Here is a 27,499-nt window from a genome sequence, read left to right as displayed (position 1 = left end):
GACCCTCCCTAGTCCTGCCAAAAACCATCTCTAGATCCATATGTCTCTTATTTCATGGTTTTAACTTATGATGAATCAAACAGCCCCCAAATCAACTGACAGGGTACAAAACCCTCACTTACCTAGATCTTTCATCAAAATAGCTTTGTAGTACTTCCTCTGCAGAGCTGACATGCCATGGTACAGAACCACTTCGACCTTTTTCGGAAGCTCTGCAGCCACCTCAGACTTGACTCTTCGAAGCAAAAATGGCTGCAGAAGATTGTGCAATTCTTTGGCTATTCAGAATCAGGGAAAAAAGAGATTACTGAACTAAGCATAAGTAATTTATGCAGCACCTTCAGCAATTATACTTCCAAAATAAATGTACAAAGGAACCTTACATGTATTAATGAAATGGTTCAAGCCCAATTTCACAGACGAAACAAAAGACAGCTGCACACCTGAAGTACTTAAGAGCTACATTAAGATAAGTAATCATTACTTTTAGTGGCTTCATTTTAAAACTAGCATTAAAAAATGCAAATAAAGGGAACACAACATGCCTGCCTCCCAGTCAAGATAATGGCTGGTTCTGATTCAAATACAGCATTGCTTATTAATTACCTGTCTCACTCTCCTTTTCAATTGCCTGGTAATACTCCACAAATGCTTTCACTTGTTCCCTAGGAAAAATGTCAGGTTCAATAAGGCTGAGTAAGGAGTACAGTTCTTGGAGGCTGTTCTGGATTGGTGTGCCTGTGAGTAGCACGCTGAAGCCTACTGAGAACTGAAAGAACGAACAGCAAAACAGAATGATTAGGAGAGGGTATCTGAAAATGAAAAGTTACTTAATGTACAACTCCACCCACACCACTTTTATGCTTAACCTCAAGATGAGAGGTGGCACATAAATGCCTGTGGAATGCTGCAAACTTCTGCCAAACCCATCCAACATATGGTATGGTGTGAGAGTCAAACAGCTCCACCAAACTGAGCAGGATAGCATCAATGCAAGGAAAATGGCATAGCAAAACAAGAACAAAGTGCAAAAGCGACATCATTAAAATTCCCACATCCGTGCTTCCTACAGTCAAATACTGCATACTCACTGTTAAGTAATTAGAGATGACTAGAAAATGCTGCCAGAATAGGTCAGTGAAATGAAACTGCAAAAGATCACACCCATTTGTATTTTCTGACTAACTCTGACAATCAGTGCCATTATCTGATCCATGCTGCTTACGGTAACCTGTGTAAAGGTACTTGGGGAATACGGTTGCCTTTGAAAGAATGCAAGTCTTTTCTCAAGTTTAGTAATATTATATTTAGCTATACTATATTTATTATATTTAATATTTAATATAGTTATATTTATAATACTATATATTATTATATATTTGTTTATTATATATAAACACACATAATATATTATTATACAATACATAATATATATTATATAATATATGTAATGTATATTAAATATATTTCTATTCTATTTATTATATTTAATATTATATTTAGTAATATTATAAATACTAATGTATTTAGTAATACATTAGGAGAGGTAAAGTGAATTACTTCTATTTCTTTTCAACTGTCCTGAAATACAGCCATCTTGGAAAATATATTCAGAAGATAAGACTTTCAGGAATGTAATTTAAAAAATATTCATAAAAGTATTGTATTTCGTTGTTGCTGCTGCCAGTCCAGACGTAACGTCCATGCTTCACTGCCATGACAAGAATCCTTCACACACACATTCATTTCATTCATGAGAAAGCAGGGATGCTTTCTTACCTGGGACAGCCCAAGGGAAGTTAGAGCAATTCTACTAATTTCAATAAACAATGGTGGCTCTATTAAGTGAGACAATGGAAGTCAACAGTTCATGACTCAGGGTCCTACCAACTAGACAAGGTTGGAGATAGCCTCTTTGTCACTTCATACCGTCCTACGTCCTACATCAGTCAGACTTCTATTGCTTCAGTAGCATAGCTGTGGTTCAGTGCTACACGTAGTTTCTTTACATTTTGTGGTCTCTCAGATTGCTCCAACTTGTCAAGCACAGACACGAACCACAATAAGAGACAAGCTCCAAACACTGCCCATGTCCACACAAGGCCAACGCGATAGGCTCTTGTCTATCTGCCACTAAATATGGGAATCTCTTCACCAGTTCTCATGGAAAATGGTTGTGGCCCAGAGCTTAATAAAATACACAGAGGAACAAATGGAGAATATGTATCCTATTGTGAAGAGAAAAATCTTCAGATGCTAAAAGATGGATGAGTTATTTTACCTCAGAAAGTGTCTTGTAAAGCAGAGAGCTCTGATTTTTCAGTCTGTGAGCTTCATCTACAACCAAGGCAGCCCAGTTAAAACTGTGAACAAACAAAGCAGCATCTTCAGTTAGGTGCAGACAAATCATTGTCAGTGCAAAAAGACTGAAATAAGTGGTGCCTCTACTTGGCTGAACTCAAGATGCTCTCACACCATGAACCACGTGCAAGAATCACAAGAGGGGTGGGAGGGTGGAAGGAATTCACAGCTTTTCAAGAGCCAACACAGCTTCTTAGCTACAGCCTGGATGAGTTTTTCTGAAATCATAACTAGAGTAAGTTCACTCGAATTTGTTGTTTCTCTCTCCACCCTCCATTTCTGTGGGAAAAATGACATACGCTACAAGTGCATCAAACATTCAAGGTTTATCACGTGGAAAAAGACATAAAACTAGGCCTCTGCACCTGTGCAAAAGAAAGCAGCAATGGTAGGCTAGTGATGGCAGAGGCATTACAAACCTTTTGCAAATCACCCAAGCCAGGCACTTCAGTTTAATCTGGGCTTGATACAGGCACATGCAGAGTCTCATTGTCCAGGCTGCAGAATCACTGGCAACCTAGTAGATCCACTGGGCTTGATACAAGCTCCAGATCTTTTCAGCTCATTCCTGCTTATCACTAGAGTTACAACTTCCACATCACAGAATAACTTCCACGCGGTCAGATCTGGCTGATGGGTATGCAGGGGAGGGAAACCATGACCATCCAGCTCTTCTTACCCACACCCCTCTCTTCCCAATGGAATACAAGGGTTGGCATCACATAGATCTATATTCTCCCCATAGCTCTTCTTTCCCCTTGATTCTTCTTTTTGCTATTTAAGAGTGGATCTCCACTGCTAGGATGGTCAAATGTCCCTGCAGGCTCAGCAACTGAAGTGCAGAGGGGACGCTGCAGTGTGAAACATGGCAGAAATTCAGGTGCAGAGTCTGATCCCTCCGTCCATTACATTACAGTAGGGCTTTTGCTCCACTTATTTTTATCGTTACACTGCTTGTAAGGAGCGGTGATCGTGGGGTGTAACTTTGACCCACCTTTACAATGCGTTCCAAGACCTACACAGGACAAGGCACAACTTATTAGCAGCTACCTTTTTCAGAAGGAATAATAGAAGGGAAAAATTGTTGAGTGACACAGCTTTGACATTATGTGCTAGCCTTGGAACCTGTAAATTGCACTGGAGCTGGTACTAGGGCTAGTCCCTTGCTCTCCCTGTCTACTACACATTAGGGCTACGATGTAAAATAAATAGAATTATATGCAGCAGCACAGGACATGACATGGAACTATAAGGACACCATGCCCATGGCTACCTTTCATATGGCCTGGCTTCTACCATGTGTTCACCCAACACAACCTCCTGTTTCCAGCAATGGCCAAGGCAGGCGCTTTGCAGAAAAACAACAGGGTGCCCCCCTGTGGGCCTGGCTACTGCTAAGATCCAAAACGGTGTTGTGGGGACTGCTGGATTTCTGCTCCTACAAAGATCCTGAGCTATTGATGGTATCTGACTGCCCCCAGCATTTGTCACAGCACTTAACACTATCACAAGGCATTTGTGCCATTACTAAAAAAATATGAAGATTCCTCCCCATTTCATGTGTCTGTAAAATCCTGCATGACCGTGACAGTACTTCCTGCAGGCTGAATTTAAGCTGTATAATGAGTCTTGCTAGAAAGCACAATGCTCCGTAAGCCCTCCACAGCTCTGACTGGTGGCAAGAGGCAATAAATTTCAGGATATGGTATTAGCACAAGTACCATGGTATAACGCAGGTCAATTTAAGTAAATTTTCATCTAATACCTTTATAATCTGGAGCTTTTGAAGATCGCGTCTGTTCTAAACGCCTATCTTCTGGACTGATATTTAATATCCTGCTATAAGCTGCTATATATCATGTTATTCTGAGTTAACTGGCTTGAGAATTGTCCTTGGCAGAAGTTCAGATACATCTTAACTGACATTAAGGATCCTTCACTGAAACGTGGTACAGCCAAAGCTCTAATCATAACTAAAGAGCATCTTTGGATCTTGTGGTACAAGCGTAGGATCTTGCACACAAATAAACATACGCTTCAGAAATGTCTGACAGACTTGCAGAATTAAATTTGAAAAAAATTAAAACCAGACTCACAGTTTGAGAAATGCTGCATCTTTCAGACAAATCTGCAATGAAAGGAAATGAATCGTTACTTATGGCTTAAGTTAACACATCAGTTACAACAGATCATCTTTTATGTCTACTTGTAAACTATGGCGAAATACAGCAGAGTGGAATGAAGTCAGTTACTACCTAAGGAAAGATACATAACAGCTATTGTAACCACAAGCTGTTGTGACCTTACATTTTAATGCTTCTCTGGCAAAGCATCAGCAGTAAAATCTCAGAGAATTAATGGAAATTTACAGGTGTCATAAACATTCTTCAAGTCTGTAAAGTTTGTTCATATCCTTCTCACTCTGTAAGAAACACCACACACCTTCAGCATTACAATCTTTCTAAGCAAAAACATGCTTCAGAGGATTAATCTGACCCGCTAATATCCTTAAATGCTCACATCGTTTGCCCAACTTCAGATTCAAAGAGGAAGAGAAATCGTGTCACTTAAGAGATCTTTTAAAAGCACATAATTTTATCATTAGAACAACAGAGATGAGAAAAACACTAGCTAAAAGAATATCTCCATACAGTTGATCACTTTGTCAGGCTTGGTTCAGTAAATGCACCTCCACCTATCACATTCAGGACAAGGTTTATCACTGCACTCCTGCTTGTGTAGTGTGAAAACAGATGCAGGCTGAGAGAGATCAGCACAGGTCACAGCTCCCAGAGGAAGAAAATGGTAAAATACTTGGAGAGGGAAAGTGAGAAGGCAAAGGGAAAAGGAGATCAGAGGGGAAAAGGAATCTGTAAGATGCTTTTTCACTTAATTTCAAATTGGTTGGTGTGTTTGTTAAGAGACTGTTAAAGTAAAATTGAAGTACTGATATGAAGTAACACCTGAGTGGGACTGATTCATCAGAGAAAAATTAAGCTTTTTACCCCGCTTCACACAACTGAGCACCAGGCCATGCAGAGTCTAAAGCAGCGAACAAGGAAGCAACCCTACTGGGTCAGTCTAGAGCAGGACAGGACCTTCACCAGAGAGTCCTGACCAGATTCAGCCCAAAGTCCTGTCAATTGTAATAGAAACCTCATCATTTTACAGTCCAAGAATGAGAGTTTTATCTGAGTAGGGCATGTTGAAGAGGATACAAACACAGGCAAGCTCTTTCAAAGTGTTCCTGTGTTGCCTGATTAATAGAATCTTAATAAATATCACACGTGTACGTTTCTATTAAATACTGAAGGTCTGTAAGGAAACATAGAAAGGCAATGCAGCTGCCACATAGCAATAGTTAAGGGTGTTTCTGTTTTCTTTACTCAAGTTGTGATACAGCCAGGGTTAAATTAGATTATCTTAGGGACATGAAAACTGCAGCAACTTATCTAAGTGGAGGAAGTGGGTTACAGAGTAGAGAATCACTGAGGAAGATCAGAGATGAGTACAGAGAACAAGAGCTGAGCTGTACAACGGAATGAAAAAGGCAAGGAAAAACCTGAGCCCTCCTTTCAAGCGACAAAGGCACTGTGTACCTCGTATGTTGTTAAGAGCGCATGGAAGTGAGATTGCTCTTTCAGATTCTGCTGCAGCTTGGGTCGTTCTTCCTTGTTGCCTACATATGTCACAAAGGAGAGACCTGGAGCAAACCTGTTGTCAAGAAAAAGATAGCAAAAAAAAAAAGTGAGACAAGATCATTCTTTCATGTTTAAGATCCTGGACCCCATTGTCAAACTTGGATAGCACAGAGATAATGAGAACCTCCTGTCCAAACACCTTACCCTCCTGTGATACTTGGCTGGATCTCAGCTCTTGAATCTAACCCCTTCCTGATTAACTTGAATCTCAGCTTGGAACCTCAGCTGCTGGTTCTGGTTTGGAGAAGTTCCATATAAACTGCTTTCTCCTAGGTCTCAAAGTTCAGCACAGACGATGGAAAACCAGTCCATCATGGTCCATCTGCTATTCTGAACTCAAAAAACTTGTGAGAAGCAGGTGAATGAATGCAGTTTCTCCAGCTGGAACCAAATAATTGACCCACAGGCAGTTAAAACAAAAGTAAAAAATGTCTGCGGCAACTATTTCCAAGCTAGGGCCTCAAAACATCTATCCCTCATAGAGAAATAGAAGATAAAACCAATTCTATGGAAGATGAGTTGGGACTGTAAAATTCTTCCTCACTTAATCCCACCACTAATACCAGCCTAGTGTTCCTCCTGGATAGCTGTTCACTGTTGACGTACACCACATTAAGCTTTTCCCCAACTATTCCAACTGCAAGTCTACCCAAATCAAGCCAGCTCACTTCAAAATTTAACCTCAATGAGTTCAGATTCTGACACAGCATTTCTCAACAACCATGCAGAAATGCATCTGTTCTAATCTTTAACTTTCAGCAACTCTTCTTAAAAGCAATGTTAAGGCTCCAGCTTAAAATATACAGATTCTGGGCATAGCAAATGTGCTATCAGCCCAGACACTGTACCTCAGTGAAGATGGGTTACATGCACAGATGTAATATATTTTAGATGTATGTGTGAGCATGCCAAGAAACACACTATTCAGCATGGGTCTTACCTTTCATCATACAGAATCCTGGCTGTCTTCAGCAGATTTTGTCTAAGAGAGGCTGAGCATGGGGGATTGGGTTAGAAAACAAAAAACAAGCAGCTAGTGGGGGCATTTGTACTGAAAGTCATCCAATGCTTTAAGATGGATGAATTCATGTATATCACAGCACCATAAGGGCAATGCATCAAATACAAGTGGTGTTTGCATTGATTTATTGGTTTGGTAGCTTCCCTTAAAACTTTTATTCCTTTTGAAAGGAAGGAAATTCTTAGACTGAACATATTTGAAGAGTCTTTGTAACTTTTCAAGCAAGAATATGAGTGGGTCAACTGCTGAAACTTACCTCTCCAGTTCTTCCTTCCAGTTGCTCAGAACAGACAAAGGACACAGTATCAGAAATCTCTCTTTGTTCGTTACTTTTTTGGTCAAGTAAAGAAGTAGAGAAATAGTCTAGAAGGCAAGGGAAATGATTTTTTTTTTTTTGCTAAACAGAAAATGTGTGAACGTGCATAAACTGTCTCCTTCTTGAACGTTGTAGCCGATTCCTACAGGGTCTCTAGCACAAAGCAGGCCTAAGAGAATACCAAGCGAGACCCAGCATCAATGCCATAAAAGCTTAGGGCCTAAAACATGACCTCAATATCTGGAACCCTTTTTCCAAAGACCTTTCTCCCACAGCCACAGAGAAGATCTACTATACATCACTTTCTAAAACTACCAGTTTGTTATTTAAAACTCATTGAACACCATCAGCAGAACCAAAGCACAAACATTCATTCTCTGACAAAACTGAATCCCATTAAAAAACTTATTTAAAAAAAAAAAGCATAAGAAAAAAAAAACAAAAATACTCTGAAAAATTTGTCTGTACTCAACTTTAATCCACACGTTGAGAAATTCAAAAATCGTCTTGCTGCAGGTGCATCAAAACTACATCATTGCCTCCATACTGACTGTGTATTATCTGTTAATTCCACACACACTATGAATTATGCATTCATATGTCTGTGTAAAATGATCACTCATCTTTCTACAACCCTCCCCAAAGATTTTTTTTTGGAATGTTACTCAGGTCCTAATAGGGGTTTTAAGTGATTCCAGAACAAAAGAAAGAGCTCTGTCTTTTGTGAAAGGACTTTAGGATGTGGCTGCTTAACTGACCAATCATTAGGTGCTTCTCTTCATCATGCAGAAACACTGAGCTAAAAAGTTGGGCAGACCTAATTTTTCAGAAGAAGAAGGCGACATACCTGACAAGTCTTCCCGAGACCCATCTCATCGCCAAGGATACAGCCATGCTGGACCTTGTAACACTGCACCAGCCAGTTTACACCTTCTATTTGATACGGACGAAGCTTAATGCCTGGGAATAAAAGCAATTTGTTAAAGTTACATAGCCATGCAATACACTGTCACAGCTTGAAGCCACCAGAAACAGGTCCTGCACAGACCGGACCTTCTGCCAACCAACTGCCTTATAGGAAAGTCACACAAATTTTTATCAGGAGCTGTTTTACCCTGCAGAGTAGCAGAGACACTGGTGTCACAGCAAATTCATTCATTTCAACCATATTCAGGAACTTGTATGCATAAAAATGCCCTAAAGTCAGTACAAAGGCCTGTACAAGGAATGCGATCTGATAATTAAGCTGCCACTCTGCATGCCTGAAGGATAGCTTCACTTTCACCTCCAGCCACTTTTTTAAAATATGCAAACGCATATTCAAAACCCTCTTTAAGCTACTAGTTTGGAAATATTTGTAACAAACTACTATAGTATAATAATCGCATTTCAACAAGATGCTTTCCAGCTCGACAGATCCCAAGTGTAGATGGCTGCAGCTAGCACCATTGCAGAGCAAGCCTTATTATTGGGCACGGTGTATCAAAACAAACACAAAACGAGTCAAATTGGAATCTTCAAGATCTTTTTTTATACCTGGACTTAAGTACTGAGATTAATGATGCTGCACCACAGCTTTACCCCGGGGGTAATGTGAGAGTAGGGCGAGTGCACAGGGGCAGGAATAACTCACAAGCCCTCAGGGAACAGAAAACCCCACCGGCAGACGAATGCCGGCACCGAGCCCCCCGCACTGACCTGTGAGACCCCACCGATAAACCTCCTCCTCCTCCACGCCGGGCCCTGCCGCCCGCTCCCCGTCAGGGCGCCGAGGCGCCGGGCAGAACCGCGACATGGCGGCACCCCGCAGGCGGGGCGAGCCCCCGGGGGGCCGGCTGCGGGCGGGACGAGACCCGAGCACCGCCCCGCCGCCTTACCGGGGAGCCGGCTGCCGGAGAAGGGCCGCGATGGCGCTGCTGCCGCTGCTCTTGCTGCCCCTCACGGCGCTGCCCGCCGCCGTGTACCTGTGCTGCGTACGGCGGCACACGGGCATCGCCGCCGCCGTGGTGCAGCGCCGGGAGCCGGGCCGGCCGGCAGCCCGCAGCCCTCCGCGGGACACCGTGAGCAGCGGGGGTGTGGGGAGAGCCGGGGCGGGTGGGCGGCGGGGAGCGGGTCCCGGAGCTCACCTCTCGCCTCCTCTCCGCAGTGGGCCCCCCGGCTGTGCGGCTTCTGGCTGCGCCTCTTCAGCCATGCGGTCAACACGGTGAGTCGGGGCGCGGGCACGGCCGGCGGGGCACAAAATGTCCGCCGCCGCCGGGGGAGCCGTCAGGAGGCGGCGGCTGCCCCCGGGGCCGGGGGTCTGTCACCGGGTGGGGTAGCAGGGCTGTAACAGCACGGGGAAGCCCGAGGAGGTCGTGGTGTAAGGACAGAGACGTGCTTTGTAAGGGATTCCTTATAGGAACGTTTTCTCTGCGTGTTTTGGGGTGCCGTGTGTCCCCTAGTTGTGGTGGGATGCTGCGGGCGCGGAGCTGCTCTCTGAAGTGAAGGCTCTTCGCCACCTTCACGCCCTCCGTTCAGGTGCCCAAAACAGAGAGCAGCCACAGTGTAGATTTCCCTCAGACATAAAGGAATTCAGGTCCTTCAGCCCCTCTGAGTGTGGCTTTCACGAGGAGGCTGCGGACAGCTGTTGTAAACAGCGCTCCTATTTTCCCGGGTGCTGGCATGCCCTCCAGCCTGTGGGTTTGTTTCTGCCCTGGCAGTTGTGCAGGAGGAGGCGGAGGAGGGCTCTGGAGCAGGTGCGAGTGCCGCCAGGCAGTACATTCACGAGAGGAAATATCTCCTTCCCTCTGCAGGGACCAGTGATGTTGTCCTCTCTGGGACGGCCGGGTTTGGCTGTCCCTGCCGCTGCTCAGCCTTTTGCTTTGAGGCGGTGTTGAGGTTATAGGCAGAAGTCCTGTTTCAGTAGTGTGACTTGTTCCAGAGCTTGGCAGCTGGTTGGGCCTGGAGTGAAAGATAGCAGGGGGCTGCGACATAGTTGCTGAGAGGATGGTGAGCTTATCTCATGAGCAGTTTGTTCCAGGATACGCTAACCAGAATATCTTCTGATCTTTTGCTTTGTGGCTGCATCTGCTGTGCAACCCTGGGCTCGTTTCCTTTCCTGACATACACCCCTTGGAGGGGGGGACATACATTCCCAATCTCATCATACAGGTGCTTACTGTCGCAGATTACAGTGGATGCAGGTTAGGAGCGATGCCTTTCCAAAAAGAGACTGTAATTTTTATGCAATTTGTGAAGCAACATGTCACTTCATGGATATAGGAATGTGAGCCTTGCTTCAGACTTGCACTGAGTACTGGAGCCACGCTCCTTTCATGTGTTTTGGAAGTCCATTCTTGAGCTATTAAGGCATGCTAGAACAAGGCTGATAACCCTGGGACTGTTGGCATTGCTATATTGGGAAGCGAGGTATTCAGAGAGTGTTTTCAGCTGCCTGCTACCATGGAGTCTCTACATTTCTCATGCTTTTCCAGTTTGACTCTGTTTACTGCAGGAGCTGACCGAGTGTCTTCTACAGGGCAGCTGAGTACATACGGTGACAGAAAAGATGCTGACAAGGGGAATAAATGAAATAATAATAAGCTTCTGCCCTGTCTACTATTTGTATGCCCAGAGCATGAAGAAAGTAACCGTTGGGAACTATATAGGTGCCTCTCAACAGTGCTGCAGCCTGCAGGTGCAGGCTTTCTGGGGCTGAGCTGGGGAAGGACAAATGCATGTCCCTGCAGGAGAGCTGGAAAATACAGTCCTTATGATTCTATGAGTGTGAGAGGAGGATGGAAAGCATTTCGGAACAAGTTTATGGCCCGAAATACAAGTGCATGCTCTAGGGTGTTCTGCAGCAATTGTGAGCACACTCAGCATTCGTTGTCTTGTGGGGAAGATCCTCAGGTCAAAGTTGTGGCCAACCAATGTTTCTGCTTATGTTCTTCTAGGCTTTTGGACAGTTCTTGTTACTGCCATTATTAGTAAGGTAAGTGGGGAGTTTTATCTCCTACCATGCTTCTCTTTCTTTCTTTCTCTCCTTTTTTTTTTTTTTTTTTAAGGTGCTTGCATTGCATATGTATTACAGGTTACCCGAGATTACCTTTTCAAACAGAGAAGTAGCATAATTTGAGTGAAGAGTGAGAAAGATTATTTCATAGAAGTGGTTTATGAGATTATTATTTTTTTTAACTACTCTAGTTTGGGTGTCCTTCTACTTGAAGAAATTATCTCTTTTTCACACTCAGGCAGGTGCACAGAAACTGAATTCACCAGATTGTCTCTTTGCCTTCCTAAGTTCTTGCTAAAGAGCAGTCTTTCTTTCAAAGCTTGTGGTTTTGCAAATCTAAAGTGTGTACCACCAGCAGTGGGAAAATAATAATAGCAGGAAAATGAAGCCGAACATGAAGTTCAGCGTTTTTAATATGTTCTTTTTAAAGACATTCATTGGTTTTGAGTAACCTTTTCTTCTTTCCTCTCACTTATGTTTTTATTTGGAAACCGTGCTTGCAGGTGCACGTTGCACTATAAGCCAGTAGTCAGGAAGCTCACGTTCTCCCTTGGCTTACATCTATAATTTGCTAGGTCATCTGTGCAGATCCCGGACATGGAGAAATGTGTTGAACGCACTTGGTACTCCCTGAATTTTTACTTTGGGTATGCACTTTTTAAGTAAAGCAAACCCAGACGAGCTTTACTGCTGTTATACAGTAGATCATTCCTTGATATCTGTGACATGGTCTGGGTTTCTATGCTTCACTCACGTGTACTCCAAACCCTGAACTCATGCTGATTCAATCCCTGTCACATCTGGTTGCAAACAAGCTATGTTGAGGCAGGTCACGGAAAAGTCTGAAGAGGTGCTGGTTTTACAGGGATAGTGCTTGAATGTATGGTGCAGACTGCCTTCTTGTCTTCCTTTTTCTCTCTGTTTCTGTCTTTTTTGGTCTGCCGGTGATGTATCTAATTAGAGCAAATGGGAAAACTTTCACTGTTTCTTTCCCAGCCTGGGTTTATGGAGGCTGGCTGGCCTTATGTCAAGAGGTAGGAGGCTCTATTAAGCAAGCAGAATAGATTTGGTGCTGTCTTCAGCAAGGGTTTAGAAAGGTGTGAAAGATTATCTTGTAACTGTTGCAACTCCCTGCTGTGGGAGCAGACTGCTACAACAAAATGTTCTTGGGTAAAGTTCACTTTGAACAGTCTGGAAAAATTAGTCATGGTGGAGCTTGCAAACTCTAGCAGTAGCTCTCTCTCTCTTTCAGGATGCACAACTTGTCTCTAATGCGTTCTCTTGACATTTGTGAAGATCCCACGTTTATCCCGGAGGTTGCTGCGGAGGTTACAGAAGACAAGTCTGAGGCTAAAAGCACTTCGGATATTATGAAACAGCTGATAGATGCAAGGTGAGTAGGTGATGTTTAAGAGTGGAGTGGAAGAACACACATGTTGTCATTATATTAGCCAGAAACTGTCAGTAATCTGGATTAAAAATTCTTTCCATGTCACGGTACTTTACAAAACAAATAGTGCTGCCAGCCACCTCTTTGTTTGTAACTTACAAATCACCAGTAGTTGCATTCAATGTGAAGTTTCTGCTAGCTTCAGGAAGCCTGCTTGCACTATTAGAGTAGATATACTTAGTGGTTGGCCAGTCAATGCATACATCCTGTAGGTGAATTTGCAGGTGTGCTGTTTCTTGCCTGCAAGGAATCTCAAATAGAAAACAGCAGTTGCTGGGAGGAGAAAAGAAACACAGGGTACAAAGCAAACAACCCACAAGAAATTAGTCTTTGTTACTTAGGCTGCGTCAAGAAAGCCTGTTTAGCTTCTTCACTGTGGCCTGTACTTGATTAAATCTCACCAGATTAGGGATGAAATGTTACTGAGGCTCACGTGTCACACTGAGGTCTGATGCTGAGACGGGGGCAGCTGAACGGCTATGAATGCTCTCCCCGTCTGGTTTTGTTCTTAGCTGTGGGCCTGTCTAGAAGTTACTGAAGATGTCTATGAGCTGTGCTTCACCAGCATCTCAGAGAGTAGATTCTCTATATATTTGAGCTTTTAGTAACACTAAGCTTGCTTCCCACTTGAGTTCTTAAGCTAGAGCATGGAATAACATTCAGCGCCTTCACTTTAGAGGAAGGAAAGTATTTTCTGCAGGCATTGGTCAGGCTGAGTGCAGCCTTCTGGTTCTTGTGTCCCAGGCTGTACTAGTGATACACTGAGTGCTACAGGGCAAATTATTTGAACCTTGCCTCTTCCCTACATAGCACATTATGGATCCTTACGCTGCAAATGTAAACCTGGAATAAATTTTGAACAATTTAGTGACTGCTTTATTGCAGTAGAAATATGAAACAACTAGAACACGTCAGCAAAACTGACCCCTTATTTCTGTGGCACCCTTAATGGACTTACCGCCCTGCATATGTGCAAGGAGTCTGACAGAGTGTGAGCTAAAATCCTTAGATGAGCAGTCCCGATGATGCCCTGTAAGTGGGCAATTCCCATCCTGTGTTGGACTGATGCTGGATTCTGCAGTTTAAAACAGAGGTGGCTTTGCCAGTTCACAGTTGCCCTTTCAATCCTTTCTTTGCAGGTCTGATTCTGCCAGTAAAGGGTTTAGCTTCAAAGGGATCAAAGACTACCTGGACTGCTACAGGTAGGTGAAATTACAGTCTGGGAACAACTGTCTCACGTGTTCCTCTGCCATGGGCTGCTGCTGCACCACGAGCTCGCAGGCATCTCCCTGTTAGAATTGTCCTTGAGGTACTTCTGTTTAGCATCATCCTTTCCGGTCCTTTCCCTCTAATAGAATAACAAAGGAAAGCCAACTGGGAGAGCTGGCACAACTCTTACCAGCTCTGCAAGGATATTTAAATACTGTTTGTCTTGGCTTATTGTTGGTCTCCTCTGGGAGAGATTTCTACATACTTTGTTTGCCCAAACAAGTGAGTGAGAAGGTGAGAAAGGTTCGTATGGATGATGCAAGCTGCACATACTGTGGGTCTCTGAAGAACACCTTGATTCCCCAACTGCTTGTGTTCCTGTGAGCAGTTTGGCTGTGTTTTCCCAGTCCTTGTGTCCAGCTTGGGAGCAGCTGGAAGCACATCCTTGACTCTGAGGTTCCGTGAGCTGCTGGCTGCTCAGTAACTCCTGGTTGCCTTTGGGACGTGTGCCAGATCTGAAGTGCTCAGATAAATCCTGCTGCACTCCTGGCACGTGTTCCTCAGGGGCCACCCCTGCCAGTGGGCTGTGGCCTTGGAGCAAATGGCTGACGCTGCAGTCTGGTGTTACAGCTGAATGCTGACTGTGAGGCTTCAGTGTCAGCCAGAGACAGATCTGTTCATGGGCTAACATAGCCAGGAGGGAGGGAAGGCCTCTTTGTTAAAGGTGGGTTATGACGTTGCTGCTCCGAGACCCCTCTCTGTAGTGGGAAGCCTGTATAAAATGGGCTGTCCTCTTGTTTAAGCTCATGGTACTGGCAGTTTCATAACCTTGGGCTTTGAAGAGCTTGAAGGCTCTCCATAAAGTCCTTCCCTGCTTATCTGGTGTTTCAAGAACATCTGAGCAAGTCTACCAGCTCCTGCCCCTACTCTGAGGGTGGGAGGGGTGTTGTGGAGGAAGTTCTCCTCTTGGGGAAGGGTGTCTCCTCTTGTGTTGGTGTCAACTGTGTTGAAATCATCACCACACACAGATTATTATCTAGTTACTGGTTACAGCTGTGACAGGTGCCGCCTTGCTACCTGAGAGACAAACTCTGTGTGTGGGTGTGGTGTGGGGGGCCTTGTAATGAAGATCCCAACTTCTGTCCTGTAGGAGTGGGAAGCTGACGCCATCTCAGGTGGCAAAGAACATCATTGCCACGCTGGAGGACTGTGACAAATCCACGCCCCCACTCAGAGCGATAGTGCAATGGGACCGGGAACAAATAATGCTGGTAATGACCCCCTCTGGTAGCAAAGGGGCCTCTGCCACCCCAAGAGTGGTAGCATCCATTAGAAAGGGCAGAGGCTCTTCTTCTGATATGTTGCACAGAAAAAATATGTTTTTTGCTTCTTCCTTGTGTTGAGGACTAAAAAAAGTTTGCTTCCCTTCCTGCAAAGCGAGTTAGCATTAAGGCAATCTGTTTTCTACTGAGCTACTATTTTTAAACCAGGATTCATGTGCTTATGTGGCATAGATGCTTCTAAGCAGTAAATGCTTGCCCCATCAGCAAACAGTGGAAGAAAAAAGAAACCTTTATCATTTGGCTTGCAAGCAGCCTGACAAAGCCATTTGCAGTATCTGTTCTGATACTGGTAATGACTTTCAGTTCAACTCTCTCTGCCTACCTATCTAACATACAACTTTTTTAATTTTTTTTCCCTGCTGTGTAGATGGCTGAGGCCTCCACTGCTCGTTACAGGAATAAATGTACCCTGTCTCATCTAGATGGCATCCCAGTGTGCCTGAAAGAAGAGTTCAAAGTGGTGAGTTTCCTTGTCTAGCTGTCAGTTCATGCTGCAAGTGGTCAACTGGGACAACTTGCTGCAAGGAGGTTTTAAGGCCAACTCCTCAGCATAAGCCTGTGAATTCTTTTGTAATAAGAGGCAGTATACGGGTTTGTAATGAGTAGGATTAACAAATTTTGCCAGTTGATGATAGATCTCAGTTATGACAGATGTTTTCCGTATCTTGTACTGATCTCTTCAATCCACAGGGAGCAGAGGGTTGGGGTGGGAAACAGTCCCTCTGCTGACAAGATGAGAATATATAAAAACACCTGTAGCAGTGGGCGTAACTGCCTGGATTTCTCAGTCACTCCCTCTGCTCTGCTGGCAAAGGATCCCTCTCTCCTTACCTTTAAGGACATACTTGTATCAGAAATATGAAAGTTACTCTGAAAGTCCTCACCCACAGTGGGGTTGTGCTTACCGCTTAGCAGCAGTTACTACTAAATACGCCTGGAGGTGCCATCAAGCTGTCATGGACTCTGGAAGGACCTACCCGTAGGGTGGGAGTCCTGTTTACGTACATCACTATGTAAGTGTGAAGAGTACTTAGCACACCCTGCAAATGAATTCATCTGGTATTTTGGCATCCATGTAATGTTGGTTCCTTGCTTCAAAGCACTGCAGATTTAAAACGCTGCAGCTCCTTGCATAGAATGTAGGAAAAAGAGCTCCTGTGTGCTCTGGGGCCGAGGTGACTTGGTTCTGCAGCCTCTGGGCCTAGCAACTGCATTGCTATAGAGAGGCAGACATCTATGTGTTTCTGCTCCTCATGGTATTAGCAAGACTCCTTTGCATGTGAGAGGAAGCCAGTAGTGAAGGGTTAAGTATCCCTCTCGACAGGAACAACACAGGAAAAGATGAAGAGCGAGACTTCCTAGCTCTTACTTCAGTGGGTCCTGATGTCTGAGAACTGTTGTGGGGGTGAAGTGTGCATGTGAAGCATGCACGCATGCCTGCCTGCCATACCAAGGTTTTAGGATGAGTAATAAGGTGTCTTCTTGCTAAGGTACCTTACCATCACCGAGTAGGAACAGTGTTTCTCGGGACTGAGCCTGAAACAGAAGATGCTACTGTGGCCAAGAAGCTGAGAGAGGCTGGAGCTGTCATTATTGGGGTTTCAAACATGCATGAACTAGGGACTGGAACGACTGGATGCAACCCTAATAGGTAAAATTCCCTTCCCTCTCTCTACCTCTCTCCTCAGACCTAAAAGTCTGTCCAGAACTGACAGGGAAGGGTACAAAAACAGGGCAGACGTGTAAGAATAAAACTGACTGAAACACCCAGTGCAGGGAGAACCCTGTGTGTATGAAAACAGTAGATGTTGGAAGCCTGAAGGCTTCCAAAGGAAAGAGGAAACCAAAGGTAAGAGGAAACCAAAGGTAAGAGAGGATTCAAATCGTGTCTGCTGAGTAAAGAGCTCTCTCCAAGGCCTTGTATGTGTGGAGGTGTAAATGTTTACAGGATGAGCAGTAGACAAAAGCAGTGACATAAAACAACTAAATAGCAATCTAATGAGCAGTCACAAAAATGGCTAATGGCCAAGAACAAGGAGAAAAGGTACAATCAGCTCAGGAGAACATAGCTTTTTTATTTCCTAGCTAAAACAAGCTCACTGTAATTTACTTTTGTGAATTTTCCAGCTAGAGCAAGCTGAGAACTGCTGTGTCAGAGCAGTGGTTCTCATAGCCTTGATAAGCTCCACACTTGATGCATGTGCAGCTGGATGGAACTGGGGCTCCCCCACAGCTACAACAAAATTCACGGGCATTGTGTGTGGGCTGCTACACCAGCTGGATGCCCTCCCACCTGGCAGGTCTCTTTGAGGACCAGGGACAGACTGGAGAGTTTGGAATAAAAGTCAAAGCTAGGGGTGTTGACTTGCTTGTGGTTCTTTAAGAACTGATGGGAAGTGACTGCTCTTTCTTTTGGAATTGTGTAATGCACTACAGTATGCGGTAATGGCACAGTGCAATCACAACCAGAAGAACTGGAACAGCATCCTTCCTATTGCTTTGAGTTTCTTTCTTTTGGATAGGCTGCTAATGATAACAAGAGATTGGACTCTGAGCAAAAAGTCTTATTTCAGTCTTTTTTTTCAGGGATGTAGCACTATCTGGGGTGGACTGGTGTCTCTTTAGTAAGAGATTTGAATCCCTGCGCTGTTTCTAGATCTTTTCCTACCCTTTAACACACTCAGTCCTTCCTAGGAAAAGTTTCAACACTGTTTGTCTACCTCAGGTACCACAAGATCCCTAGGAATCCCTACAAGCCCAACCACTTCACAGGTGGGAGCTCCAGTGGGTCAGCCGCAGCTGTAGCAGCAGGTAGGTGGTCCTAAACTGAGCTTGGGGGTGGTGGGAGGTAAGTCCTGAGCCTCAGGCACTCGGAGTTCATGAAGGGTTTAGAAGCTGGAGGGAATTCATGGCTGAACAGAGAGCTCTCTGTGCTGTCTTGGCTACAGCTGCTGGTAGAATGGACAGGGCAACACAATGTCTCTCTGATCAGAGCCCTGTGTGTGTATTTTGTAGGTCTCTGCCCAGTGGGTATTGGCACAGATGGAGGCGGCTCTGTGAGGATTCCTGCTTCGTTCTGTGGTGTGGTGGGGCTGAAAGGTAGTGCCCTTTAATCTGTGTGTGTATGTCGTCTTTACTGCGTCAGATAGGATGCCACAAACAAGTCAGGCACAATCCATTAATTCCTGCCATGTAAAACTCAACCGGAGAAGCTCTGGAGCGTAACACCCTGAGAGTCACACAGGTTGGAATGGCAGAGTGGAAGTATTCTCAGTACTGACCATTGAAGAGATGTTCAGAAAAAAATAGCTTCTGTGTGTGATTCAAATGCTAAACAAAACTCGCATGCTGCTTTTCTTTCTACCCACTTATCCTTCTTCTGTCTTCCTCCTCTGCTGGGAGGTGTTCGTGATGTAGCTGGGTATCTGTAGTGAGCTAGTGAAAGCAGCTTCACCCAAGATGGATTCCCGTTACCTTGATTATATGGAAGGGTTGATGCTGCTCCGATTTGTATCTGGTAAGTTAGACCTGGTAATGGGCTTGTATCAAACCAGCACGTAGCCATTCCCCTTATCTCAGAGGTACAAGAAGTAGGAATGCAGATTTTGAGGTAAGAATTAATGTAATCAAGGGGAATGTGCAGAGGACATAAACAACGCCCTGTGCATTTCTTACGGTATGGAAGGTGGTGAGGCAGGCAAATCCATCGCCACCTGGAAGAGATGCCAGCTTTTGGGAAGGGTTTAGCATTCTGAAAGATCTCAGCTGCTTCATCTGACCAGGTACTCAACCGTTACCCCGGTTTTCCGTCCTTCACACACAGTCAACTTAATCTTGGTTCAGCTGAGGAAGATGACGATGGCTGTGTAACTGGTCAGAAAGTTGACAAGAACGCTTGTAGACGACAGCTGGTATTAGGTGTGAAGTGATTGAGATCTTCCAGAGTGTGGCATCTCCTTCTCTTGATAATCTTGCTCCTGAAGAACAGGGTATTGAAAGATTGGTGACTAGGCTGTGAAACAGCTGGCATAAAAGTTGTTGGCAGGGGTGTGTTCCTTACTGTCTCAGTCGGGTGGGGCAGAGCTCTCAGATTCAGATATTCCCAGTGACTGCTCGTGTCTAGCTAACTGCCCATTTCTTGTTCTCCAGGTACCTTTGGGCGGATCAGCTGTCATGGCAGCTACCCACTCTCCTACTCCACAGTCAGCGTAGGTAAGAGGACTTGTGCCCCCCTTCAGGGACCTCGCTGTGTTGTTGTTGCTGAGGAGGCAGTCTGGGCCTACGTAAGACCTTGGGAGGAGGGTCCTATTTATTCCCCGTCGTGTTTTTGTAACTGATTTCTCTTTTAAAGGCCCTATCTGTACCTCAGTGGCAGATGCAGCCATTGTTTACAGTATTCTTGCTGAACCGGATCCACTCTATCCATACGGTAGGTGAGCATTCTCCTCCCTGAACCCAGGTGCTCTGCCGTCCTGCAGGCATCCTAGATAAAAGGAGGAACTCTTGCTTGCTCCCTGCAGGACTAAAGCAACCCAAAGCAACCCTGTCAGATATGTGTGCTCCTGACCTGAAAGGCTTAAAACTGGGAGTGGACTGGACATTTTTTAAGGTACCTATTCTGTCTCTTTCTTCCTGATGCTTTGCAAAATGAAATTTTGAAGGAATTCAGTGCATTCAGTGTTCTCTTACCTTTCCTCATGTGAACTTCTTGTATTTAGCCCTATAATTGGAGGGGAATATGGCTTAGGTGAAAACACCCTCTGGGATAACTTTTTCCTAAGGCAACCTTTCGAATAAAAGTCTGTTGGAGGTATGAGGAAAGGTAATGACTACAGTTCATGGCCATATGCTTCCTCATGCTGCTGTTTCTATTGAAAGTGATGCTTCTGAATTGTTTCCAAAAGGGAATTCATTTAAAAACAAATGAGGAAAATTACCATATCCATTTGGTGACAGTGGTGTAGCTGTTGTATTTTGTCATCCCAATGTAGAAACTGGGCTTGCAAGTTAATGCCACTTGGCAATCGTAATGCAGCTCCATGAATGTGCCCAAGATTTCTTCCCTAGAGGAAAACAAGGATGGCTTTGCCCCAGTTTGGAGGAGGAACATCTTCTCCTCTAGAAAAGGAGACCTTTCCTTTTCCTTAGGGGTACGCCTTGCAAGCTGTCCTCTTGGAGCAGGTAGCCTAAGGCAGTTCTGGATGGCTGTGTTTCTCTTACCGTTAGAGGCAGGAGCAGGGAAAGCTCCACGAGGACCAAATGCCTGTGAGTGCTCACCAACAAGAAGAGGGAGGTTACTCAAGTCTGCTCAGTTCTTTCCTCTTGTTTTCTAGGCATGTGATGCAGAAGTCCTGACCATCTGTGAGAAAGGTAAAGAGCAAAAGTCTCTTAATCTGCATAAAGTTGTGTGTTCCCTCTGTGGAGGCATTAAAGAGATCTGTCCTGAAGTTTTTAAAGGCAGATGTTTTAAGAGGTCTGACTGTGCAGACAGTGGAAGCTTTGTATTAGGGAAGCCCCTCTGACTGCCGAGGGTTGAAAAGCTCAACAGTTGTAGGCTTGTCAGGTTACAATGGAAGAATGCAGTTCAGTGTGCTAAGCCTCTGTCTCTGTATAAAGGCAGATCCTCTGCTCAGTAATAGTTACTCTGCAAGCTTTCATGGTAAAAGACTTTTAAGGGAGGGACTTGTTTCACAAAGTTATATTCAGTGGGAAAGACAGGGCTAGGATTTTATGATGTATCCAGTCCTCTAGTATTTCCTTGAAATCAGCCAAATGGTGCCTTCAGGGTGGCTTTGTTAGATTGCAGACTGAGCAAAATTGAACTTGGTGATGTGGGGGAAACAGATGACAATGTCTGTCATAATAGCTAGCCTCCTGTGCATTGGAGCTGAGATAGTTCACAGAAGTGTTATCAGTCCCTCTTTACTGTCTGGGTTAATTGCAGGCTAAAGGGAGGAGAGGAACTTACCAAAAATGTAGTTGGTAAGTTAGGAACCTATCTACAAACCCCTACTTCTGCTCCCTTGGAGCACTGAGACCTAATTAGGGCTAAGACTTACCTGTGAGAACCAGCCGCAGCAATCTGCGTGCAGCATGATGCACTGAAGATGCTTGCCTTGTAATGGCCAGCGGGGTCTCTGACTTCTCAAGGGGGAGCAGATTCTCATCCCTTCTGTGAAGTCTAAAGAATGTTGTTTGTGCTTCACCTGTTCTGTACTCAGCTGTGGAGTACCTGCAGAGTTTGGGAGCCAGCGTGGTTGAAGTGTCTCTTCCAGAGATGGAGGAAGTGAAAATAGCACATGTGATCTGCATTCTGAGTGAGATGAGGGACATGCTGCAACCTGACTTCAACAAACATTTCCAGGAAATGGTAAGTAGCAGCAGCTTGGATCAATGGCAGTAGTTATTATGGCTGATGCAGAACAAGGGTCTTATGGCAGTGAGAAACATGGGGCTCTCCTGCTTTTTCTACGACAATCCACCTGTTAGATGACTGCTGATACAGAAGAGTAGACCTGGAAGAAAACTCCTGGGCTATCACACGCAGTTTCTTGCTGTTGTTGACTAAACACGTGTGAGGCCCCTCAAGCTGTTACGCCCACAGTAAAACTCTTCCTGTCACCATGGAAGACTATTAAAGCATGCAGAGATCTGAACTGCAGTTCCTAGGAAGACACTTAAGCTTGATGGCAGGCTGATTAGGGTGGGAAAGGTGGGTAGAAAAGAGGGAGTCTGGAAGGTTCTATCTTTCTTTGTACTTGCCTAAGGCAAGAAAATGTGATTAGCAAGCCTGTTGCAAGGAGAGCCAATGACTGATGTTTTCTCTTTCAGAATTTGGAGACGCGGGCTACCCTAGCCTTGGCTTCCCAGTTTACAGCTCTGGATTATATTACGGTGAGGAACATACTGTGGTGCAGATTGAAGGGGAGGCACCTAGTGAAATTGCAAAGGTGGGGTAGATAGTTTTCTTAACCTCCCCATACAAGTGGAAAGATACCAGCCAGCTGTACTCCTCTGCAGTGAAAACATGCAAAGTGATGGGGCACTTGGATTGGCATACTGCATGTTGATTCCAAAATGCAGGAAGGATGTTCTCTTTTGCAAAGGCGTGGGCTCTGATGGGCAGAGGCAGTCATCATCAAACTTCAGCCTCATGAACCAAGAGGGCCTGGTCAGACAGTAGTCTCTCTGCTTGCAGGCAAATCGACAGAGAACTCGCAGCATGAGGTTTTTGCGAGAGATCTTCACCACTGTGAACTGCATCGTTACACCAGGTATTGGCAACCTTGACCAAAGAGCTGCTCCCTGACCGTTGTGGTACATTTTGAGAACAGTTGCTCCATTAACTCTTCCTTCCCAGTTTTAAGAGTGTGACTTTTGTGCAGAGACTTAACTCTGCCTCAGGCCTCCACAAGAACACGGGGCCTGGTTGGAATGACTGCTGTGCGTTTCTATACTTGCTGCCTGTATCCAAGGCAGTCAGAAAACTCCCTTTTGGTAGTTGAAAATGAGGTGCAGAACCAGCAGAGTTGCACAGGAGGGACTAGACATCTACTTATTTATGAAGAAATAGAAAACTGACTGCTCAGTTCATAAATCCCAATGATTTGATTGTGTTCTGGGGGAGGGAGTTTGCATTACTAATCTAGATCAAACATGGCTTTGAGGAACTGAGCTATTCCCACAGCGTGCCCACAGCTATTGCCCGCAGCGTGACTCTTCCTTTGCTCTTTGAGCACTGGATCAGGCTGCCTAGAAAGGCTGTGGAATCTCCATCCTCAGGTGTGATCCTGGGCAGCTTGCTCTAGCTGAGCTGGAGTTGGACAAGAGGCCCTCCAGAGATCCCTTCCAACCTCAACCATTCTGTGATTCCTCCTCAGCTGTTGCTTCCACTGCCCCGAGAATCCACGAATCTGACCTCTTGACTGGCAGCAATGACACTTCATTCATAGTTCAGTCCATGAGGTAAGAAGAGTTACTGTTTGCACTATGAAAATGGAAATTTGTGAACAGCTGGAGACTGGGCGCACTAACTTGCGGAGGTCAGGCTGTAGAGCAGGACAGATCAATCCTCACTCCCCCGCAAAGGGCAACTTTGCTGCTGTCCCAAGGCAGGAATGTTGATGACGGCTTCTCTCCCAGGTTCATGCAGCTTGCTAACTTGACTGGGATTCCAGGCCTCGTGGTCCCCGTTGGTTATTCTACTGCTGGGCTTCCTATCAGTCTCCAGGTAAGTGTTGGCTCTTTGTGAATGCTGTGACACAAAATCTCCAGGTGGCTCTGTCCTGAACCACTACAACCAGGTTCATCCTGTTCCACACAGCACAACCGAGGAGTCGCCAGGTACTAGGAAGGAATTTTTAACTTCTGGGTGAGGAAGAGTTAACTCACTCACCTCAGAGTGTAACTCACTTCTGAATGCCAGATGGATTCTTTGGGGTTCTGGACACAGACTTCTCTTTTTCCCTGTCCACTTGTATCCGTACCCATTATTTATCACTGCTTTCCTCTCTTTTCCTCTCAGTTCTGTGATTTAAATCCTTTCTTGCTCTTCTCCCTTTTAAAACGGGTCTCGTGTAAATGAAAAGTTCCATACATCTTAATTAAGTCACTGAGCTGCCTTTTTCCCAAATACAGTGATGCCATATTTGCTGGGGTAAAAGTGAGAAACGTGTCCTTTTGGTGCTGTTGGGAATAATTTTAGCCATGTTTTCCTGGGCTTTCAATCACTGCGTGTGATGATGCTACTCTTCTGTCTCTCTCTTCTTCCAGGTCATGGGAAAATGGTGGGATGAAGCTGTTCTTCTGAGGATCGGCCTGAAGCTAGAGCAGTTTCGTAACCAGACCAAGAAACCATCCATTTACTATGACATCCTCGCATGATGGGGTGACCGAGATGGGGAATAAGTCTTTACCCCCCCCACCCCTTCCTGCCCCTGTAGTTTGACCTGGCCAAGTACTAGAGTGGACTTGTTTTCAGCGTTCATCTGAATGAGGTTTAGTGGCAGGCTCATCTGAGGAATGGGGAGAAACACTGATTGGAGCAGGCACTGAAGCTGAGTAGACAACAGTTCTGCTCCCTGTTCAGCACTGGATGGTCTAGTTTATACTGGGGAGACAAACTGTGCTCGCTAGTTCCTCCCTGTGTTTTTGCCAACAGGGGAAGTTACAAATGTCTTCTGCAACTTCTTTTCATGTCAGGGACCTACGTAAAGATGGAGGACAGCTGCAGCTACAGGAGTGCGTGTGAGCAGGTGATGGTGCTATGTATGGAAAGCCACAACCTCTAGGCCTCACTGAACGCCTCCTGCTCCAGGATATAACAAAAGCGGTGTTTTAAGAAGGAGAAGCAGCTTCCCTTAAGACATAACGCTAAGCTCCTTTGGAATGAGGAAGATCTTAACACACCTGCAGTTAGGAAGAGTGGGTTAAGCCCCTTATTTAAGCTAGCCCCTTAGAGCAGAAAAGAAGGCACTGCGAACAGCGTAAGGTCAGTCTGTTCTGCAGAGTACACTCACTGCATGAGCAATCCCACCTACCTTCAACCTGAAGTGCAAAGGGAGGAAAAAGCAGAGCATGAAAACTCATATCTGCCCTGAAGCCCTGGTTCAGGATTCTGCCATCCTCTTGCACTGTTGACAAACGTATCTATTCCCCAAGCTAAGACTTGGAGAGCCTCTTCTCTCCCACTGGTTACTTAAGCGTAAGCCTACTACCATACAGGTGTCCCACTGGAAAAAGCTACCCAGGAATGCTGTGAAACAGCTATCTGAGAGAGGAGCTGAGAGGGTGAAATGTAAGTGGTACTAAAAGCAGAGGTGCTACTGAGCTACTGTGAGAGTAGATCACTGTTCAGTACTCTGGGCACAGGAAAGGTGTTGCACAAAGCCACATGCAGCACGGAGCCTGCTCTAGGTAAGAAACCAACCCATCTTATCTCAAACTGTACTTCCAGAAATGAGATAGAAAAAAGATGAGAATGTATGACATCACAGCAGGAAAAGCTGGAGAAGGCTCTGCTTATCCAAGATTTGTCCCAAAAGCCACAGTACTGTTGCACTGAAAGTCCCAAGTACCCGTGTCCTGCTTATACCACCGTGGCCACATCAAAGAGAAGACCTACGAGTAACTAAAGCTAAACATTTAGGTTAATTTTGGAATACCTTAGGGTTAATGCTCAGCAGCATCTCCTGTTGTCAACCTCATCAAGTCTCAGAGAAGAAAAACGCCTATGCTTGCGATCAGGTTCTGGGAGAAGCTCTTACAGACAGGAACAGAAAAGCAGTATAGTCTTAGCTTGGAAGGAAAGAAGGAACCAGAAGTAGTTGCAGTTTCTCCCAACCTCAGTACAGTTGTTTTTTAATTAATATATATATATCCACTCTTTAAACAGAGCTAGCACTTTACTAATGGCTAAAGGTTCCAGTCAGATAACACCTGAATGGAGGAATGTTGCATAACCTTAAGTACTTGAGTCAAAGCAGCAAGATCAGCTGTTAGCAGCACCCACAGTTAAATTAATGATATGGTTGATAATTTTGTCTTCAACTCCTTTGTGATACTACTACAAATGTTATTAGAGTCTACTGTAGTTCAACTTTATGAAGAACAGTGTTTAAAAGAAAAATATTTCCTCTACTATTAATAACTTATTAAAAATGCTCAAAATACCTGAGAGTGAAACACTGCTGAAATGCATTGTGTGGCAATAGGGGATTTGATAAGTGTCTGACAAGAAGAAATTTCTTCCAGGAACATTGAAGGAAATGCCTGAATCTTCCCTAATTTAGCGCAGTTACTCAAGGGCAAGCAGATGGTGGTAAAAAGTGATCAATTACAATCCTGCTAAATTAAACTATTTCAAATCCCTTTCTAAATGATATACTACCTTAAAATTAAAATTCCAAGATTTAGTTCATTTTCTGGGAGGAATGAGGAAGCTTAAGTTGCTAGGTAGAGGGATAAAAGCTAAAGCTTTAAACAGCTTTAAAGAGGGATAAACCTAAAGGGTTTATCTTAAACAAACAAACAACAAAAAACGTGTATCCTGCTAGTTCTGGGAAGAAAAGGGAAGCGAAAGCTTTTGCTGACTGCCCATAATTTCATCTGTTTTTCAGCACGTTGCTTCTTCCCTTTCTCTAAATTGGTTTAACTAGTGCAAATCTTCCCTGGTAGTGAGGTTTCTAGGTAAACTGTTCATACTGGTGAAAGGAAGGCCCCTCCATTTCCTTTTTCCCCTAGCTATTCACTTATTGAAGTCTTAGAGAAGACCAGTTCCTAATTAACAGCAGTTCCATCCCCACAGTGTGCAATAGCAAGGCAATCGTGTGAGCAAAGCAGACACAGTGACCACACACACAAACAATCCTGTTGCTTCACATAGATATATGTATGGGTATAGATATACGGTATATACACACTGATTTTTTTTATATATATATAAAATAACACCTTGTTTATAAAGCGACATTTAATTGCCACCAGTTCCCTTCCCACCCCACAAAAACAACAGTATACAAAATATAAAATATTTTAAATATTTATAAACGCCGCAAGAAAAAAATAGAACTGTACGAAAATATTTTTTTCTGAGGTTCCCTCCCTGCCCAGTGGCACGGGAAGGGGTACACGTTTGGCGGGCCTAGTGTGCCTTCAGTCCATAGTTGTTAAGTGGATAGGAATATGCCCTGCCTAATACTATCCGGTCCCGGAGGAGCTTAAATAAGACATAATAATTGCAGAAAAGGATGAGGGCCATGGAGAGGGTATGGTTCCACTTCTCTGAGCGCAGCAGTGAGTAGAGCTGGTAGCAGACCACGCTGCCTTCGATGAGAATCAGCAGGTTGAGCAGCCGTAATGGACGGTGAAAAAGGAACTGCAGGGAAAGAGGTAAAAAGCACAAATTTCTGTAATTTTTTGCAACGTTAGTGGGGAGGGGTGCGTGCATAATAGTGTCTGGTGCCACTGAGCTAGACGGAAGGTTTGTACTCCAACCACCACTAGATGCTACTTAGGGAAAGCAGCATAAGACATGAGGCATGTAGAAGTGTTGTTTTCCTTGAGAAGGGGAGGACTGGTGAAATAACCAGCCAACATGCTTTCCC

General features: G+C 44.6%; 3 protein-coding genes across 9 annotated transcripts in view; 1 reads left to right on the top strand and 2 right to left on the bottom strand.

Annotated features, from left to right (window-relative positions):
• Positions 1-9,547, bottom strand: part of CHD1L (chromodomain helicase DNA binding protein 1 like) — a 22,881-nt gene extending 13,334 nt beyond the window's left edge. Inside the window, exons 1-8 of one of the 2 annotated variants that reach the window (XM_067003896.1) lie at positions 9,526-9,547; positions 8,247-8,359; positions 7,340-7,446; positions 5,961-6,075; positions 4,458-4,489; positions 2,282-2,363; positions 607-769; positions 123-278 (exon numbers count right to left, since the gene is read on the bottom strand). In XM_067003896.1, coding sequence (XP_066859997.1) covers positions 123-278; positions 607-769; positions 2,282-2,363; positions 4,458-4,489; positions 5,961-6,075; positions 7,340-7,446; positions 8,247-8,270 — 679 coding nt within the window. In that variant the 5' untranslated portion in view covers positions 8,271-8,359; positions 9,526-9,547. Of the gene's footprint in view, positions 1-122; positions 279-606; positions 770-2,281; positions 2,364-4,457; positions 4,490-5,960; positions 6,076-7,339; positions 7,447-8,246; positions 8,360-9,097; positions 9,230-9,525 lie in introns of those variants that run through there. The other variant, XM_048057953.1, reaches the window with a different exon arrangement.
• Positions 9,193-27,270, top strand: LOC106037564 (uncharacterized). Its single transcript, XM_048057955.2, has 20 exons — positions 9,193-9,459; positions 9,546-9,602; positions 11,335-11,372; positions 12,646-12,786; positions 13,983-14,045; positions 15,203-15,323; positions 15,763-15,855; positions 16,886-17,046; positions 18,121-18,206; positions 18,411-18,494; positions 19,545-19,607; positions 19,747-19,824; positions 19,916-20,004; positions 20,729-20,765; positions 21,617-21,765; positions 22,227-22,289; positions 22,594-22,669; positions 23,276-23,360; positions 23,538-23,625; positions 24,168-27,270. The coding sequence occupies exons 1-20, from the start codon at positions 9,193-9,195 to the stop codon at positions 24,276-24,278; spliced, it is 1,950 nt and encodes a 649-aa protein (XP_047913912.1). The 3' UTR covers positions 24,279-27,270.
• Positions 26,919-27,499, bottom strand: part of TMEM39A (transmembrane protein 39A) — a 26,116-nt gene continuing 25,535 nt past the window's right edge. For all 6 annotated transcript variants that reach the window (XM_048057956.2, XM_048057957.2, XM_013183502.3 and 3 more), the window contains one exon: positions 26,919-27,270. In XM_048057956.2, the coding sequence (XP_047913913.1) occupies positions 27,037-27,270 (234 nt within the window). In that variant the 3' untranslated portion in view covers positions 26,919-27,036. The remainder of the gene's footprint in view (positions 27,271-27,499) is intronic.

This window comes from Anser cygnoides, chromosome 1 (genome assembly GCF_040182565.1).
Source record: "Anser cygnoides isolate HZ-2024a breed goose chromosome 1, Taihu_goose_T2T_genome, whole genome shotgun sequence".
NCBI classification, from domain to species: domain Eukaryota; kingdom Metazoa; phylum Chordata; class Aves; order Anseriformes; family Anatidae; genus Anser; species Anser cygnoides.
This window is presented reverse-complemented; position numbering and strand designations above follow the sequence as displayed.

What these genes read in the sequence shown, in the direction of transcription:
- LOC106037564 (XM_048057955.2), top strand. Translation starts at nt 9,193, where the DNA reads ATGGCGGCACCCCGCAGGCGGGGCGAGCCCCCGGGGGGCCGGCTGCGG. An exon ending in TGAAAGAAGAGTTCAAAGTG is followed by an intron (nt 15,856 to 16,885) that starts GTGAGTTTCCTT and finishes CTTCTTGCTAAG; the next exon opens with GTACCTTACCATCACCGAGT. An exon ending in CTACTCCACAGTCAGCGTAG is followed by an intron (nt 19,608 to 19,746) that starts GTAAGAGGACTT and finishes TCTCTTTTAAAG; the next exon opens with GCCCTATCTGTACCTCAGTG.